This window comes from Rhinolophus hipposideros, assembly GCF_964194185.1.
Source record: "Rhinolophus hipposideros genome assembly, chromosome: 14".
Taxonomy (NCBI): Eukaryota; Metazoa; Chordata; class Mammalia; order Chiroptera; family Rhinolophidae; genus Rhinolophus; species Rhinolophus hipposideros.
The window spans coordinates 10,378,623-10,395,687 of NC_138060.1; the positions used below are offsets into that span (position 1 = coordinate 10,378,623).

The following is a 17,065-nucleotide window of genomic DNA, read 5'->3' on the forward strand; positions in this document are numbered from 1 at the left end:
AACTTCTCACTGTTGGTCTTAGAAGTTGCCATGCACTGGGTTGTTCTACACTGGAAAGTCTACATTTCAATCAAAATGTACTCTCAGATGCAATTGACGGTAAACTGGTGCAAGTTCTTTGGAGGGCAATTTAACAATATCCACCAGCATTTGAAATCTGCAGTCTCAGAGCCAGTGTTCCACCTCTGGGAACCTATTTTATGGAAATACTCTTATAACAACATAAGGATATGTGTAGGTTTATTTGCAATAACAAAAACTAGAGGCAACATGCATGTCCATCAATACAGGATTAAATAAATTGTCCTGCAGACATACTATGGACATTGGAGGCATTAAAAGAAGGAGGCCGATCTGTGTGTTTGATGTGCAGTTAAAAGGTAATCCATGTTGTGTACGGTGGAGTAGAGACAGGATGTCCTAAAACTCTGAACTTTTTTATATTGTGTGATTTTTAAAAATGAACATGTGAAAAATCAAACCCAAGAATTTAAAAATGAATTACCCAAATTTTGAATGCATAATACCAAGACATTGGTTTAAATGATTTTTTTTCCTTACTGCATGGATTGATTTCATAAAATAACTGAATTGGTGAATTTAACCATTTGCTTTAGAATCAGTCAATTCTAGAATTGGGTAAAAGCCAAACTGTCATGATTGCCAACAAAAAAAGTCATGTAAAATATGTTTAATACGCTAAGAATAAATGATGGGTATCTTAAAACTGAAAAAGTTCTCTAATTTCCAAATTTGTAGTTAGGCATAATTAGATTTGAGATTTCCAATAAAAATAAGGGATAATATTTGCAGAAACAGTACTAAACTTCTATGAATGTGCTGCCCAGTATGGCCACAACTACCTACTATGGTTATAACCCACTTGAATGTGGCTGGTCTGAATTGAGATATCTTGTAAGTGTAAAATACATACTGGATTTGGAAGACTTCATGTGAATAAAACATTGTAAACTATCTTACTAACATTTAAAAATGTTGATTACATGTTGAAATGACAGTATTTTGAATGCATGGGGTTAAATAGAATGTCACCTTTTTAAAAAACCTTTTAAAAATGTGGTTAGTAGAAAGTTTAAAATTACATATTGGATAGGGTTATTCTGTATTCTAGAAATTCTGTACATGGGATTTTTCTTAAGATATGAAATACTCTACTTGAATCCATTGCTCCAGTTTTGTATGTGCCTCTGTCTCCTTGAAACTTAAATAACAGATGAATTGATCACATCAACTAAGTGGGTGAAACGTTTAGTAAAGTAAGGATATAATGAAATCTAAGGAAGATTTTATTTCAATTTAGTTCATTCTATTTTTTCTTTTTTTGTGCGTTTGGGTGAAGATTTTTATCTTTTTAAAAAGATTTTTATTAAAATATAGTTAACCACCCAGAGTCAGTTCTCCTTCCATGGGTGGTGAACACACAGTGGGATTTATAGATGATGTAATACAGAATTGTACACCTGAAATTTATGTAAATTTACTAATAATTGTCACCCCAATAAATTTAATAAAAAAAGAAAAAGAAAATGACAGAATAGCAACCAACATGTTCTGCAATTCCAAGACTAAAAAAATATATATATATAGTTAACATACAATATTATATTACTTTCAGGTGTACACCATAGTTATTCAATATTTAGATACCTAAAGAAGTGACCATCACGATGAGTCCAGCAACCATTTGGCACCACACCACACTATCACAATATTATTGGCTATATATTCCTTATGCTGTACCTCAATCACATCCCCATGATTTATTTGTTTTATACCTGGATGTTTGGACCTCTTATTCCTTTTCACCTTTCCCCCCTTTTAAAATTTTCAATTACAGTTGACATTCAATATTATTTCATATTAATTTCAGGTGTACAGCATAGTGGTTAGACATTTGTATAATTTAGTAAGTGATCCCCTCTGACTAGTACTCACCTGGCACTATACATAGTTTTACCATAATATTGACTATATTCCCTGTGCTTTACTTTATATTCCCATGACTATTTTGTAACAACAAGTTTGTGCTTCTTAATCATTCACATTTTTTACCCTGCCCCACAACCCCCACCCAACTATTACCTCAACAAATCTAATACTCATCTAACACCATACATAGTTATTACAATATTATCGACTATATCCCTTATGCTATACCCTACATCCCCCAACGACTTTGTAACAACCAAATTGTACTTAATCTCTTCACCTTTGCACTCACTCCCAACCCCACTTCCATTTGGCAACCATCAACATATTCTCTGTATCTATGAGGATGTTTCTGTTTTGTTTATTTTGTTCTTTAGATTCCACTTATAAGTGAAATCACATTACATCTGTCTTTATCTGTCTGACACACTCCACTCAACACAATACCCTCCAGGTCCATCCATCCCACCACAGATGGCAAGAACCCATTTCCTTCCATGGCTGAGCAATATTCCATTGTATATATGTACCACCTCCTCTTTATCCATTCTTCCGTCGACAAATGCTGGGGCTGCCTTCACATCTTGGCCACTGTAAACAATGCTGCAATGAACATATGGATCCACACGTCCCCTCGAAGTAGCATTGGGTTTCTTCAGATAAATACCCAGAAGTGGGATTACAGGGTCCTTCATTATCTCTTGTTATAGTCTTTGTTTACAAGTGTATTTTTTCTGGTATAAGTACTGCTACTCCAGCCTTTATTTTTTCTTTTCATTTTCATGAAACATATTTTTCCATCTCTTTACTTTCCATGTGTGTGTCTTTCAATCTGAAGTGATTCCCTTGTAGGCAGCATTTGTAGGGGTTTTGTTTTCTTGTCCATTCAGCACTCCTATGTCTTTTGATTGGAGCATTTAATCCATTTAATTGAAAGCAATTGTTGATAGATATGTAGATATTGCCATTTTATTATTCATAATTTTGATTTTTCTTTTCCATTTTAAAGAAGTCCCTCTAACATTCCTTGTAATATTGGTTTGGTGATGATGAACTCTAGCTTTTTCTTGTCTGGGAAGTTCTTTATCTGTCCTTCAATTCTAAACAATAGCTTTGCTGGGTAAAATAGTCTTGGTTGTAGGTCCTTGCTTTTCATCACATTGAATATTTTGTGCCAATCCTTTCTGGCCTGCAAAGTTTCTGTTGGGAAATCAGCTGATGGTCTTATGGGAGCTCCCTTATAATTTATTATTATAGTTGCCTTTCTCTTGCTGCTTTTAGAATTCTGTCCTTTTCTTTAATCTTTGCCATTCTAATTATAATGAAACTTGGTGTGGGCTTGTTTGGGTTCATCTTGTTTGAGACTCTGTGCTTCCTGAACTTGTATGTCTGTTTCCTTCACTAAGTTAGGAAAGTTTTCAGTCATTATTTCTTCAAATAGGTTCTCAGCCCCTTGCTGTCTCTCTTCTTCTTCTGGTACCCATATGATGTGAATGTTGGTATGCTTGATGTTGTCTAAGAGGTCTCATAAACTAGCCTCATTTTTTTTTTTTTTGGATTTTTTTTTTTTTTTTTTTTTTTTTTTTTGCTGTTCTGATTGGGTGTTTTCTGCTGCCTTGTCTTCCAAATCACTGAATTGATTCTCTGCTTCATCTAGTCTGCTAGTGATTCCTTCTAGTACATTCTTCATTTCAGTTATTGTATTCCTCACTTTAGACTGCTTTTTTTTTTTTGTATGTGTGTGTGGTTTCTATGTCCTTTTTTACATTTTCTATCCTTGTTGAAGTTGTCACTAACTTCCTTGAGCATCGTTATAACCATTGTTTTGAACTCTATCTCTGATAGGTTGCTTGCCTCCATTTTGTTTAGTTATTTTTCTGGAGTTTTCTCCTGTTCTTTCATTTGGGACATATTTTTTGTCTCCTCATTTTTGCTACCTCCCTGTTTGTTTCTATGTATGAGGTAGATCTGCTGTCGCCCAGTCTTGGCTGGTGCCTTTATGTAGCCCTGTGGGAACCTGGCACAGCCTCCCTGGTCACCTGCTCCAGGTATTCCAGGAGTGTCCCTTGTGTGGGTTGTGTGTGTCCTCCTGTTATAGTCGAGACTTTATTGCTATTGGAATATCATTGGGTAGGATTAACCATCAGTCTACTTGGCTGTGGGGTTTGACCATATCCACAGCTTACAGGCTGCTGTGTGTGTGTGGAAGGGGGCTTACCCCAGTGAGTGGGATTCACCACAGTTGGCCCTGGATCCTCTTGAGACTCCCTTTTGGATCTGCTGCTTGTGGGGCTAACCGGGTGGTGCTCTGCTGTGGTCTGATGCCAACCTCCAAGTATGTTGATTCTGGGGCCTCTTGGGAGGGGCTTCAGTGCAGACCCAGGTAACCCACTACTTGTGACTGGTTGGGGGCTACCTGGTAGGTGCTACAAATTGATCTGTTGTTGTTTGCTGCCTGTGCTAACCCTGAAGGTTCATGGGAGAGGCCATGCTATGAACTGAGGATGTCTGCCACCAGTACTGGGTCTGGGGTAGCTCTGCAAAAAGCCAGGCCACAGCGAGGCCTGCTGCCACCTGCCAGCTCCCCTAACTTTCAGTCACTGGTAAAGCCTTGTGCGGTACACAAGTTGGGTGAGGCAGGGTCTCAGGGAATCATTAGGGTGGGAAGAGTTGTGGTCAACAGGTTAATGTAGACTCTGCTTTGGTGCTAGCTACCCAGCAAAAGTCTCAGAGCACACTGAGGCCAGCTGCTGTCCACCTGGGTCCTGCAGATTCTGATAGTTTTTCACGAAAGAGTACAACATGGGTGGGGCTGGCTGCTGGCTGAGAAAGTGCCTCTGACGTTGGGTGAATTGGATGAGGAGAGGTCTCAGTGAGTCAACACAGCAAAGCAATGGAGCTCACCAGAACAATCAGATTCAGATTTGTCCGTGAAGAGGAGGGCTCAACACAAGAAAGATGGTGGCTGCCTGCTGGCTGCCTGGGAGCAGGACCACACAAAGAAAATGGTGGCTGTCCTCCAGCCTTCACCTTGAAGCTACACACTTCAGTCGGTCCCCCATATGCCTTCAACAACCCCCAAGTTATTGTATGTCCTCCAGTGCCCAAGGTGAGTGCCTGTGAGTTTGTGTGAGGGCCCTTTAAAAGGACCTCTGGGTTTCCCGCAGCTTTTTCATCCCACCTGGATGGTCAGAATCCCCATTGTTTTTCGTAGTCAGATGCTGTGGAGACTCCTCTTTCCAGCACCAATACTGTGAGCTGGCGAGCCTGGTCTTGTGCTTTCCTGGGGAAGTCTTCATGGCCGAGATATCCCTCCCAGTTCTCAACCACCACAAGTGTGGGGCCAGCCCATTTTGCATCTCTGCCCCTCCTACCAGTCTCGACATGGCTTCTTTATATCCTTAGTCATAAAACTTCTGATCAGCTAGACTTCAGATGGTTCTCCAGGTTTATTTTTCTGTAATTTAGTTGTAATTTTAATGTGTTCACAGAAGGAAGAAGGCACAGTGTTTATCTACTCCACCATCTTTGATCTCCCCTGAAGACTTTTATCTTAAACCTGGTGTCACAAACTAAAGACTCTCAGATGCATCTGGTCTACAAGATGTTTTGAATATAAGGCTATTTCACAAAAACATTTCCATTTTAGGATCCTCACAAAAAATAAGAAGATCCAGCAACTCAGCCCACACTTCCATATGGGCAAATAGTGGCTTCCCCTGTTAGGTGGGAACAAGCTTTCAGTTTCACCACAGTCCCCACTACTCCCTGATGCCCTGTACACAGTTACTAGAAATTATTTTCCTATCTCCATTAATGGAGTTCAACTCATTTTTTTCAGATATCTTCTTGTCCTTGGGTACAAAGGTGTAGCCTCCCAATCTCCATTATTCTATGGGTCTACAATAATTTTGAACCTTTTTATTTTGACTTGATTTAATTTCAGAAAGGAGGGAGTTTATTACGGAACTATTCTGACAGAAAACGCATAGTAAAATGTCAACTCTACTTATTTAAATAACAGTTTGGTGGATGGGTGTACTCTGAAACTATTGTTCTTTCCTAGAGATTATTATATGTTCAGGTATTTAGCTGTTTTTCAGAATGCACCATTAGTGGAAAACTAAGTATTCCCAAATTTCTCAGCACATAAAAATACTGGTGTTGCCAAAAAAAGTACACATTTTAAGAGATGTTATCTATGTATTACTTTTCAAAGTTGAATTGAATTGTGGCAGCAATATGTAGTATGATATTATATCAGAGTCCTAAAGAAAGTGTATCAATGAGAAATGTCGATATCCAGGGAAAATGATTTGGGCATTTTGGGAAAATTGTAAGGGCAAGGATCCCGAGGTGAGACCTGCTTGATATGTTGAAGGAACAGACAGGCTTGTGTGGCTGGAGCAGAGGAAGTGAGGGCAAGAGTGGTAGAATGAGGCCAGATAGATAAAGGGGGACTTGATCGGGTGGAGCCTGAAGTCCAGCATATGAACTAGGCTTTCACTCTGTATGAGATGAAAAGCTGCTAAAGGGTTTTGAGAAAGAGTGATATTACCTGATTTCAGTTTTAGTACATTGTCATCTCCACTATTGGTAGCTCAGTCATGTAAAAAAGATGCTTATTGATATTTTCTTACAAATCTAAGTAACACTTGTACTAGTTTTCTTTTGCTGCTATAACAAATTACCACAAACTTGGTGGTGACTGAAGACAACATAAATGTGTGACCTTCAGTCCTACAGTTAGAAGTCTGACATAGGTCTCCTTGGGCTAAAATTAAACTATTGGCCTATCAGCCCACTTCCTTGCCTTTTCCTGCATCTGGAGGCCACCCACATTCTTTGGCTCATCATTCCCTTCCTCCATGTTAAAAGCCAGAACATTTGCATCTTTCTGACCATTGTTTACATCTTTTTCTGACTCTCTTCTTCTGCCTCCCTCTTCCACTTTTAAGGACACCTGTGATTACATTGGGTCCATCCAGAGAATTTAGGATAATCTCCCCATCTCAGGATCCCTAACTTAATCACATTTGCAAGGCCCCTTTCTCTAAGTAACGTAACATAGAGGTTATAGGGATTAGGAAGTGAATATCTTTGGAGTGGGGTCATTATTCTATCACAACCACAAAACATCATACTTTGCTAAATAACTACAAACTCCCACCTCAATATACACACACGAGCCTCATAGAATGCAAATTTCAGCTATGGAGACAAATTCCTAAGACTTTGAAGTGCTGTTCCAGAGGGAAATCAATTTATAGAAATTAAAAATTTCCATTTACAAATTTAATCATTAGAAATTTTCAGATTATTTTCTAAACAGAAGGGCTGTATTGTGACATAAAGCACACATTTGGAAGTAGAAGAGAATTTGTTGATTCAGAAAACAGGATGATGAAAATACTTATAACTGGAGAGAGGGTGGAAACCATCTTTAGAAACAGATTCATGAAAAAACTCAGTTAAGAAAGATCTTTGGATGGGGGTGGGAAGAAAGAAGCATTGATTCTCCGGCACTTCAGTGCGAGAGGACACCATCAGGCAAAGAGGTGTTACGTGTTGATAGATGTTAGTTGGGTCTGTGCATCGAAGTGATAAAAGCCGAAGGGATATGGGTGGGGCACTGACAGTGTCTGCTTCATTCCTCTTCCTGGATACATCACACCTCCTACTAAGCTGGGAATATCTGGAGGTGAGAGAAGAAAAACATGTAAGGCCCTTATTCATTATTGTATAAGAGCATAATTACAGAGGGTGCCAAAAAATGTACACACATTTTAAGAAAGGAAAAAACTGTAATACTGAATATATACTGATAACAAAAGATGAATACAAGTCACGTTTGACTTCTGCAATTACAAGAGGTGCTCAAAGTGGTTACCATCAGCGTCCAGTCACTTCTGATTACGACCAACTACTGCTTGAGCAACGTTGACTGAAGTGTCCACTTGTATCGCTGCACATACCATTTTAGTTTCCTCCCAAAGTACCACCAGTGTAGCCTGTTTTCTATGGTACACCACACCCTTTAAGGTCCCCCACAGGTAGAAGTCAAGGGGTGTTAAGTCAGGAGAATGTTGGGGAAACTCAATCGCCCCTCTTCATCCTATCCAGTGTCCTGGCAAATTCTCATCGTCAGCTCTCCCACCTCGGTGGAAGTACAAACGACAACTGTTCTCTCGCCGTTTTCTTTGACTGTCCTGCCTGTTGCATGGTGACAATGGCATTCAATTGATTAACACCATCTTTTGAGTGAACATCATTGCTTCCATAATTCAATTCAACTTTGAAAAATAATCCATAGATAACATCTCTGAAAAAGTGTACACATTTTTTTTGGCACCTCTTACTGTGAATGACCATTGCAATATTCTGTGTTTTGTACATTGCAAAAAAACGATTGTACAACAATACCAGGCTTACCTTAGCACTCAATAATTGCTTGGCCAGCTAAATTCGAACAGAGTTTTCACTTGAAAACGCAGAGGCAACAGGACGTGAATTGAGGGCACTATCTTAATCTTTGCTTTTTACAAGAATTTTTTGGGAGTCTGGTTTTAGTCTGCCATAGCTAAAATCTGCACCATAAAGGCCCAGCTCAAATTCCAGAGGGAACAGAGAACAACAAAAAAAGAGAAAAACAGAGTCAGAGGAGGCCAGCCCAGGAGGGTATATAATGACTTTTATCTCTGAATGCATTATGATTTTGAGCATTGGGTAATTTACTGACACTGCAGGGCTAGACAGAAGTTGTATGGAATAATGCCACTTAGGGAACCATTCTTACCCACATTTCATGAATTGTGTCTACTAAAACTTAGAATGAACTGATGTAAAAAGAAATCCTGCATCTCCCATGAGAGTGAAGACAAATCTTTATTAAGATAATGGCCAATCATCTAAATTTCTTATCTCTTAAATGCAGTGATGTGCTTTTCAACCTAGTTCACCAAAGAGGTTTCTTATCAAGCACCAGTTGACTTCTAGCTTCAGAGAAGATGGATTGTTTGCCCAAGTGGCCATGTGGCCAGTAAGAGGCAGAAGTAGGATCTAAGTCAAGGCCTGCTTGATTCAAAAGTCCATTTCTGATGTGACCTCCCTCTTTTCTCTCCAGAACAATTTCTAACAGTTTGGTAAGAGCATTCTCAAAATTTGAAATTCTGAGGACTTGCTTTTCCCAGTTTTTATCCCGAAGAACTTCACTCTGAATCATGAATTCATCTCTATCATTTAAGAATATGCGACTTGGATTCAGCATGTTTGGGGTTCAAATCCTGACTCTATCATTTGTTAGCTGTGTGATTTAAGGCCATTTGGTCTTTCTATACCTTCTTCTGTGCAACATGGAAGTGATAATAATAGTACCCCTCACCCCAGACTTGTTGCAAGATTTAATGAAAAATTTCATGTGTAAGAGTGTTTATACATGGTCATGTATATTATTTATCATTCATTCAACAAATATGTATCAGGTGCTGGTATTTAGTGTTCAAAATAAACACATTCCTTGCCATTAGAGTTTGTGGTTCCCTGGGGAGTCACACAATAAAAGTCAATTATATAATACAATGTCAAATGTCATAATGGGGTGACATGGAAACACTGAGAAGGAGTATCTAATCCAACCCGGGAATTCAGGCTTTCTGAAAGAAGTGATATCTAACAGGCAACTGAAGGATGGGTAGAATTTGGGAATGCAAAAAGTATTTTAGAAAAAATTCGTATAATTGTCCAGAGATGTGGAAAGAAGGTCAGGATAATTGGAACGGAGAGTGTGAAGAAGGGAGAATATAAAGATGAGGCCAGAGGAATGAGCAGGGGTCAGATCCAGCAGGACCAGAGACCTCTCCAAACTTTTCTGTTGTACATTGCAAAAAATGGTTATATCATATCATCTTAGTTTGAATGCTCCTGGAATTAGAACCGAAGAAGGGTTCAAGTACAAGTAACTTATTTGGGAGATGATCCCAGGAAACACCAGCAGGGGGATAAGAAAATGAGATAATGAGTGGAAGGCAGCCAAGAAGGGGTGTGTTATCAAGCACGTGAGCTGCATCCTACTGGGGCCTCAGGGATCCAATGTAGGCACACACACACACACACACACACACACACACACACACACACACACACCCTGAGTTCCCGAGTTCCCCACACTGAAGGATGTGTGAAGGTTGAGATGTTTATCCACCAGGTCACTGCTGGTCGTTGGTTGAGGACTGCTTCTAGGGACGTGTGTGCGCTCTCTGGCACTCCAGCTGACCCTGTGTGCAGGCTAAGCTGCCACCCAGGCAAAGCTGTACATGCTCTCAGGAAGTCGCCTTCTGCATGGAGAGGTGAAGATGGATGGAAGGGGGGCTAGACACTGACTGAGCAGTGGCTACACATTTCTGAACAAGATTTTTTTGGGGGCAAAAAAAAGAAAAAAAAGAGCAGCCCTGCCTGGGAGACAGTTCTCCATGGTTCTCTTGCCTTCCTGTACATTGGTGAGCAGAGGTACTGGCTGTCTGTGTTCTGGACTCTCTTTTCAAAGATGTTTGAAAATGTAAGGGATAGCATCTTCCTGTGGGACAGAGAATGGTTTCTTTACTGTGTACTAAAATAAAGATGTTTTCTCCCTCCAGAACAAAGACAGGCAGGCTCAGGGCTCATTTTAAATGATTAGGGCTCCCTAAGCTCAGGAATTCTCAAATGTAACACAAGACCAGTGCAGGCAAAGCATCCACCAGGTTCCCTCTGTGTTGTCCCCATGGGGCCTGAGGAACAAGGGGAACCTATGTGAACATGAAGCCCATGCTGCTGTTGTGCCCAGAATAATAAAGTCCTTTGTCTCTGTATTAGTCAGCTCAGGCTGCCATAACCAAGTACCACAGACTGGGTGGCTTGAACAACAGACATTGATTTTCTCACAGTTCTGGAGGCTGCAAATCTGAGATCAAGGTGTCAGCGTGGTCAGGTTCTGGTGAAGGCTCTCTTCCTGGCTTCTTCACTGTGTCCTCATGTGGGGGGTGGGGGGAGAGAGACAGAGAGAGAGCCAAAGAGAGGGAGAGAAAGAGAGGAGGGGAAGAGGGAGAGAGAGAGGAGGGGGAGAGGGAGAGAGGGAGAGAGAGACATCTGCCTCTTACAAGGCCACAGTCCTATCAGACATTGGTCCCACCCCTATATCCTCATCTAACCTTAATTTCCTCCTAAAGATCCTATTTCCAGGATCTTTGGAGGTTGGAGTTTCAATATATGAATTTGGGGGAGACAAAATTCAGTCCATAGCCTTCTGTTCAAATTCAATGACCCTGATTCAAATGTTAATCTCATTAAGATACATGCTCGCAGACACATCCACAATAAGGTTTGGCCAAATGTCTGGGCACCTTGTGGTCCAGTCAGGTTGACACATAAAATTAACCCTCACAGTCTTTGACCAAGGAGGCTTGTGCGTTCTGCCAGCATCCATGAAACTGGGCAGGCTGACTTGTTAGCTGCAAGTAGGGGAAGTGCTCAGATCCTGAACAGTTCTTGACCATCCTACCTAAGCCTACTCAACTGATTTTATGACTTTTAATAAAAAAGGAACTGTAAGTATTTATCGTGCTTTTCCTTTGTGGTTTTCAAATATGAAAGAGGATGGGAAGCATTGCAAAAATCTTTATAAAAAAGTAAAATTTTGTGTTTCCTCGAAGATGTTCTAGCTTTTCCAAATTTTGTCATCGAAAATGCCAGCCCTCTTCTGGAAAACGCCTCTGAACACACCCGGGTTGCCATAATCACTCTGCCTGTCTCACCTCCCGCTTCTCTGATTGGAGATCCTATTATCATCAATGCGAATCCTGTAGTCCACCCATTTGTGCTGTCTCGTCGAACTACACATCAGTGGGAAGTAAGTATCTAGGCAAACAGTACCATCACTTGGTACCACAATGGTTCTAAAATGAAACTAGCAGCCTTTCCCTTCTTTTCTTCTACCGTATATTATTTAACACCCACTCATTGGAAACCCATTATGTGCCAGACACTCTAAAGCCCTTGAGGATAATAGCAAGATGCATTTATTTTTCAGATATCTACTGAGGACCTCCTTACACACAGGGCAAAGCACTGGGGCTGTCATGGTGGAACGTGTCCTTACCTTCATGGTGTTTACTGGTTCATAGGGAGATACATTAATCAAGTGAATACTCACACAAGTATAGACTCATAAGTGTACTAAGAGCCACGAAGGGCAGGACCACAGGTCTGGGAGTGCACCAAAAGGGCACATTTGACTTATCAGGCTTCCTGAGGAAGAGCTCTGAAAAGCAATCTTTAGAATGAATATGAATTAAAAAGATGAAGAGAGCAAGAAGAAGATGCCAGGTAGTGGGAACAGCATGTGCAAAGGTCCTGTGGCAAGAAGGAGTTTCGTGAGGAGCTGGGACCGAGAAGAGGCCAAAGTGGCAGGAGCTTAAGGGGAAGTGTAGTGAGGGTTTGGACTGTAAAGAAGGTGGGAGACAGAGCCTGCAGGGCCTGTGAGCCACGTTAGGCAGTTTTGTTTAACACTCAGTGCCTCGGGGGTAAAGTTCAGGCAGGCTTTCTGCTCATTTTAGAAGGTTTGGATTTCCTAAGCTCTGGGTTCCTCAAATACAGTGCAAACCCACTGTACGTATAGCATTCGCCCGGGCCCCTCTGCGGACTCCCGTGGGACCTGGGAGCAAGGAGAACCAACATAAGCTTGAAGTGCATGCTGCCTGCTGTGCCACGAATAATACAGTCCGTAAGAGCAGCGCATGACTCCCAGCAAAGGGGCTTACGTGGGGGTGTGTGAACTGACCCCCGGCTTTAAGAGATTCGGAAAGTGGTAGGGTGGAAAGGCAGCTAAATGACCAATTATGGCATGTGGTGACAGTGTGTGACAGTGGCTAAGAACAGGGACTCTGGAGCCAACTGGCCTGGCTTCAGAGCCTGGCTTTGCAGGTGTTACTTCCGGCAAATCATGTCTCTGTGCCGATTTTGTCACCTATACAATGGCGGTAAGAACAGCAGCTGCCTCCCAGGCCGCATGAAACACGCAAAGTACTCAGAACGGTGGCCGGTGTCAAGCCAGGGGCCTCTCAGTGTAAACTATATGATAGCTGTGACCTGGGCCCGGTGGAGGCTGGCCCGCGGCGCGTGGTAACTCGGGGACAACCCACACAGAAAGCTTGGTCGCTGCCCCGTCAGGCGCCACCTCCGTGGTCGGGCGCTAACAGTTTTTCTAGAGGACCCCGTGGAACATGATGACATCAGAGGAAACATCTGCAAAAGCCTAGAAGAGGACCTCTGTGGCATCCACACGACGAGTGTCGGTACGACTGGGAGGGGATGCACGAGCAGCTCCCCGGGTGAGTCAGGGCGGCGCGCACGTCTCAGGGCGGCGCGCACGTCTCAGGGCGGCGCGCACGTCTCAGGGCGGCGCGCACGTCTCAGGGCGGCGCGCACGTCTCAGGGCGGCGCGCACGTCTCAGGGCGGCGCGCACGTCTCAGGGCGGCGCGCACGTCTCAGGGCGGCGCGCACGTCTCAGGGCGGCGCGCACGTCTCAGGGCGGCGCGCACGTCTCAGGGCGGCGCGCACGTCTCAGGGCCGCGCCTCCAGTTCCTCCTCCCGGCAAGCAGGGCCCCGGCGCGCCGTCTCGGGGCGGCGGTCACCTGACCGTCTTTGCTTCTCCAAGTGTAACTCACCTGGGCTTTCTCTTCTCCAGTGCGCCATCCCCGAAACCCACAGCCAGGGTTAGCGCCTTTTCCTCTGTCCATCAGCAGTTTTCCATTTGAAAATAACAGGTAACCAACCCAAACTGACATAAGCCAAAAAGGAACTCGTTTAAAACCTGAAATCTTCAAGAAAGTCGATCTGACAATACCTTAGGTGCCGCTGGATTCATGATTCAAATAATGTGATAAGGCCTGTGTTCCCCTCTGGGGTTCTCCACGCAGTAACATTCTCAGGCCGGCGCTCTCCGCGTAACCGCAAGATGGCTGCCAGCGGCTCCCAGGCCACGTTCCCTTCCCAGCATTCCATTCGAAAGTCCTGCGATTCAATCTGATTGGCTTGGCGTGGGTCATGTGCTCACTATAAACCAATCACTAAGACCAGTGGAATGAAATACGATGACTGACTTAAAGTTGCGTCACTGCGTCTCATCCTGGTTGGGAGCACAGCCTCACGAAGACCAGTGGAGAAAAAGATGGACTAGCGAATAAAAATTTGCACTCAAATAAAAATGAGACTGCTGCCAGAAGGACAGGAGAAATGATTGGCTGGCAGACGACAGATGTCCATCATGGGCTCTATCGCACCTCTTCTTACACTATATTACCATTCACTGTGCAGATATTTGTCTCCTCGACTAGACTGTGGGTTTCTTGAGGCCAAGTGTCACGTCTTACTCGATCTTCATGTGTCCAGTGCCTGTCATAGTACCTGACCCATACTAGGTGCTCAATAGAAGTTCAGTGAGTGAATGAGTGCTTTATTTACTAAGCGGATTAGACTTTCTCCTGTAGAAACTGGAAAACCACTGAAAGTTGTAAATACATATGGAAAGAACAGACACAGTTTTGAGTTTAATAAAGAGCACTTTGCCTAACAGATTGGCAAAGTGACTAAGGTTTGCTTCGAGTTGCAAGGCTGTGAGGCAAACACTGTCAGGCAGGGCCGGGGGAGCCACTGGCGACCACAGTGGTGACCCCAAAAGCTACTGCACAACCAGTTAAATGGCCGAACCTATCTGCAAGTGGAGACGTAGTGCATCCCCACCTTAATGTTTCTAATCCATCATTTAGATTGTGGTTGTTCACATGTTATTAACACATCTTAATAGGAAAATAGATAAAACCCCATGGAGTGATACAAAGATTCGTGGGCAGATGGTTGGTCCCAATATCACCAAATAGTTGTAGCTCCTTTTGCAGGGTTTGAGTCTGCACGTCTCCCATACGCAAAATGGAATGATGATATCATACTCCTTCATAATTTCATCGGGTTACTAGGAGGTTCAAATGATGTAAAATACTTTGTAACGCACATTGAGATCTTTAAAAAAGACGGCAAGAGGCCGCTGCGGCTGAGGGGAGGGGAAATGGCAGGAGACATGGTCACAGAGGTAGGCTTTATAAAGCCTTATGGGGAAGGATTCGGATTTTAGATGTGATCTGAGTAAGGCGAAATCTTATTGACCCAAAGCTGCAATAATGCTGTATAATAAACCACCTCAAAACTCAGTGGCATACAACAATAAGCGTTGGTTTCTTGCTCATGTATCTGTGGGGTGGTTGGTCACATGTCCATGCTGCTTGGAGTGGGAGGAACTGCGAAGTCATATGGCAAAGGACATGATTACAGGGAAGGCTACGTAACTGGGAACATTCAATCTACCGCCCACATCTAGGAAACCATTGGGGACTTCTGCAGAAAACAGATACAATTTGCTTACATTTTAAAGGGGCTACTTTAGCTCCTGTGAGGAGAACAGACTATAGGGGGGGCAAAATACATCTGTTACCTGGCTATTGAATATTTTTGCCAAAGCTTGGTATTGTTAGATTTTAAATTTGCTTCCAACTTCAGTTATGTACAAAATACTATCTCATGCATTTTGTTAATTAGGTTTTAAAAATAAATCTAAACAGTAAAATGGTGGCAAAGGGTGTTCAATAGTTATGCTTATTATTTTGTTTGTTTGTTTCACTTTTGGTTTTTTTTGTGAGGTAGTAAATCATAGCTGTTCTAAGGACAGGTTTTTGAGTCTGACAAACTTAGGTTTGACCCATAGCTCCTCCAGTTAGTAACAATGGGATTTTGGATGTGTTACTTGACTTTTTTGCACTTTGGTTTTCTTTCCTATACAGAGAGATTAATAATAATAATAATAATAATAATAATACCTCACTCAGGACCTGGTAAGAAGATTCTATGTATTCAAAATGCCATCTTACTGCTTGGCCCATAACAAGTAATTAACATACAGTGGCTCTTACTATAATAAATACATTTATACTTCACTATGCAGCACTATTGTAGTCAAACTACAGATAATACTATAAACTACAAGTTTGGTGCAAAAGTAATTGTGTTTTTTGCAATTACTTTTAACTTTTTAAACTGTAATTACTTTTGCATCAACCTAATATAAGAGAGATAGTCATGTTATCGTAACTGTATCATTGACCAGCTGTAGATAGCTTTAGAAACAGTTCAATTATGAAACAGTTTCATATCATGGAAATAAATCTACAGATAAAGGCAAAACTAAGTGAGTTAGTATCTGTCTCCAGAACATTCCATTATGAAAGGACATATACTGTTCTATTTGAGGTTTAGCATATCATTATCCTTTGTTGAACTTCATTCCTTGCAGGATCTGGCTTGTTCAGTTTGCAAAAGACTGAACTTAAGAAGGGTGACTGGGCAGGCAGTCAAAAAAAAAAAAAAAGAAAAGAAAAACAAAAAACCAAACCAAATTAGTCTCCTGGAGAAACAATAGCAGAGCTTGAAGTGAACTGATTATACAGATGAATTGAAATCTCATGGAAATGAGTCAAGGTATGCTCCAGTTATGTAATCTGCAAATTGCTACCTGTCATTGAGCAAGATAAATGGGTCGTGCAGGCAGGATGAGAAAAGGCATTCAATTTACCCTCTGTGTATACACTTTCTGTGCCTGGATGGTAGAAACCAACCAGAGGGGGACTTCACCAGCTTCCTGTCTTCTTCCACTGTAAAGTGTAAAGAAGAAGCATTTGCATTTTTTTAGCATTTGCAGTTTTAAAAATTCAAAAAGTGTTTTTTGAAAAGCCTGATATTGTATAAGGTGCTAGGGAGCAAGAAGGACACAGTTGCTGTCCCCATGGGGCTCCCAGGGCAGAGGGACCACAGCCGGGTGGGCCGACCTGAACCCAGGGCTGTGCTTCTTGGGTAAGAAAGTCCTTGAGAATAAAATGTGCTTAATTACCGCTTGAAAATCCCATATACTTTCAAATCAGGCCATCATATTAAATTAACTTATCAGAAACATCAGGGTGCGATGGAAAGCAAAAAAGATTTTAGAGCCAGGAAGACCTGGCTTTAAATCTCAGCTCTGTCACTTATTAGCTGTAT

General features: G+C 42.0%; 1 protein-coding gene across 1 annotated transcript in view; it reads left to right on the top strand.

The window, feature by feature from the left end:
• The window catches only part of LOC308507234 (cadherin-related family member 3-like), an 87,897-nt gene that overhangs the window by 192 nt on the left and 70,640 nt on the right, over positions 1-17,065 (top strand). The window contains exon 2 of the mRNA XM_081071938.1: positions 11,637-11,833. Coding sequence (XP_080928064.1) covers positions 11,637-11,833 — 197 coding nt within the window. The remainder of the gene's footprint in view (positions 1-11,636; positions 11,834-17,065) is intronic.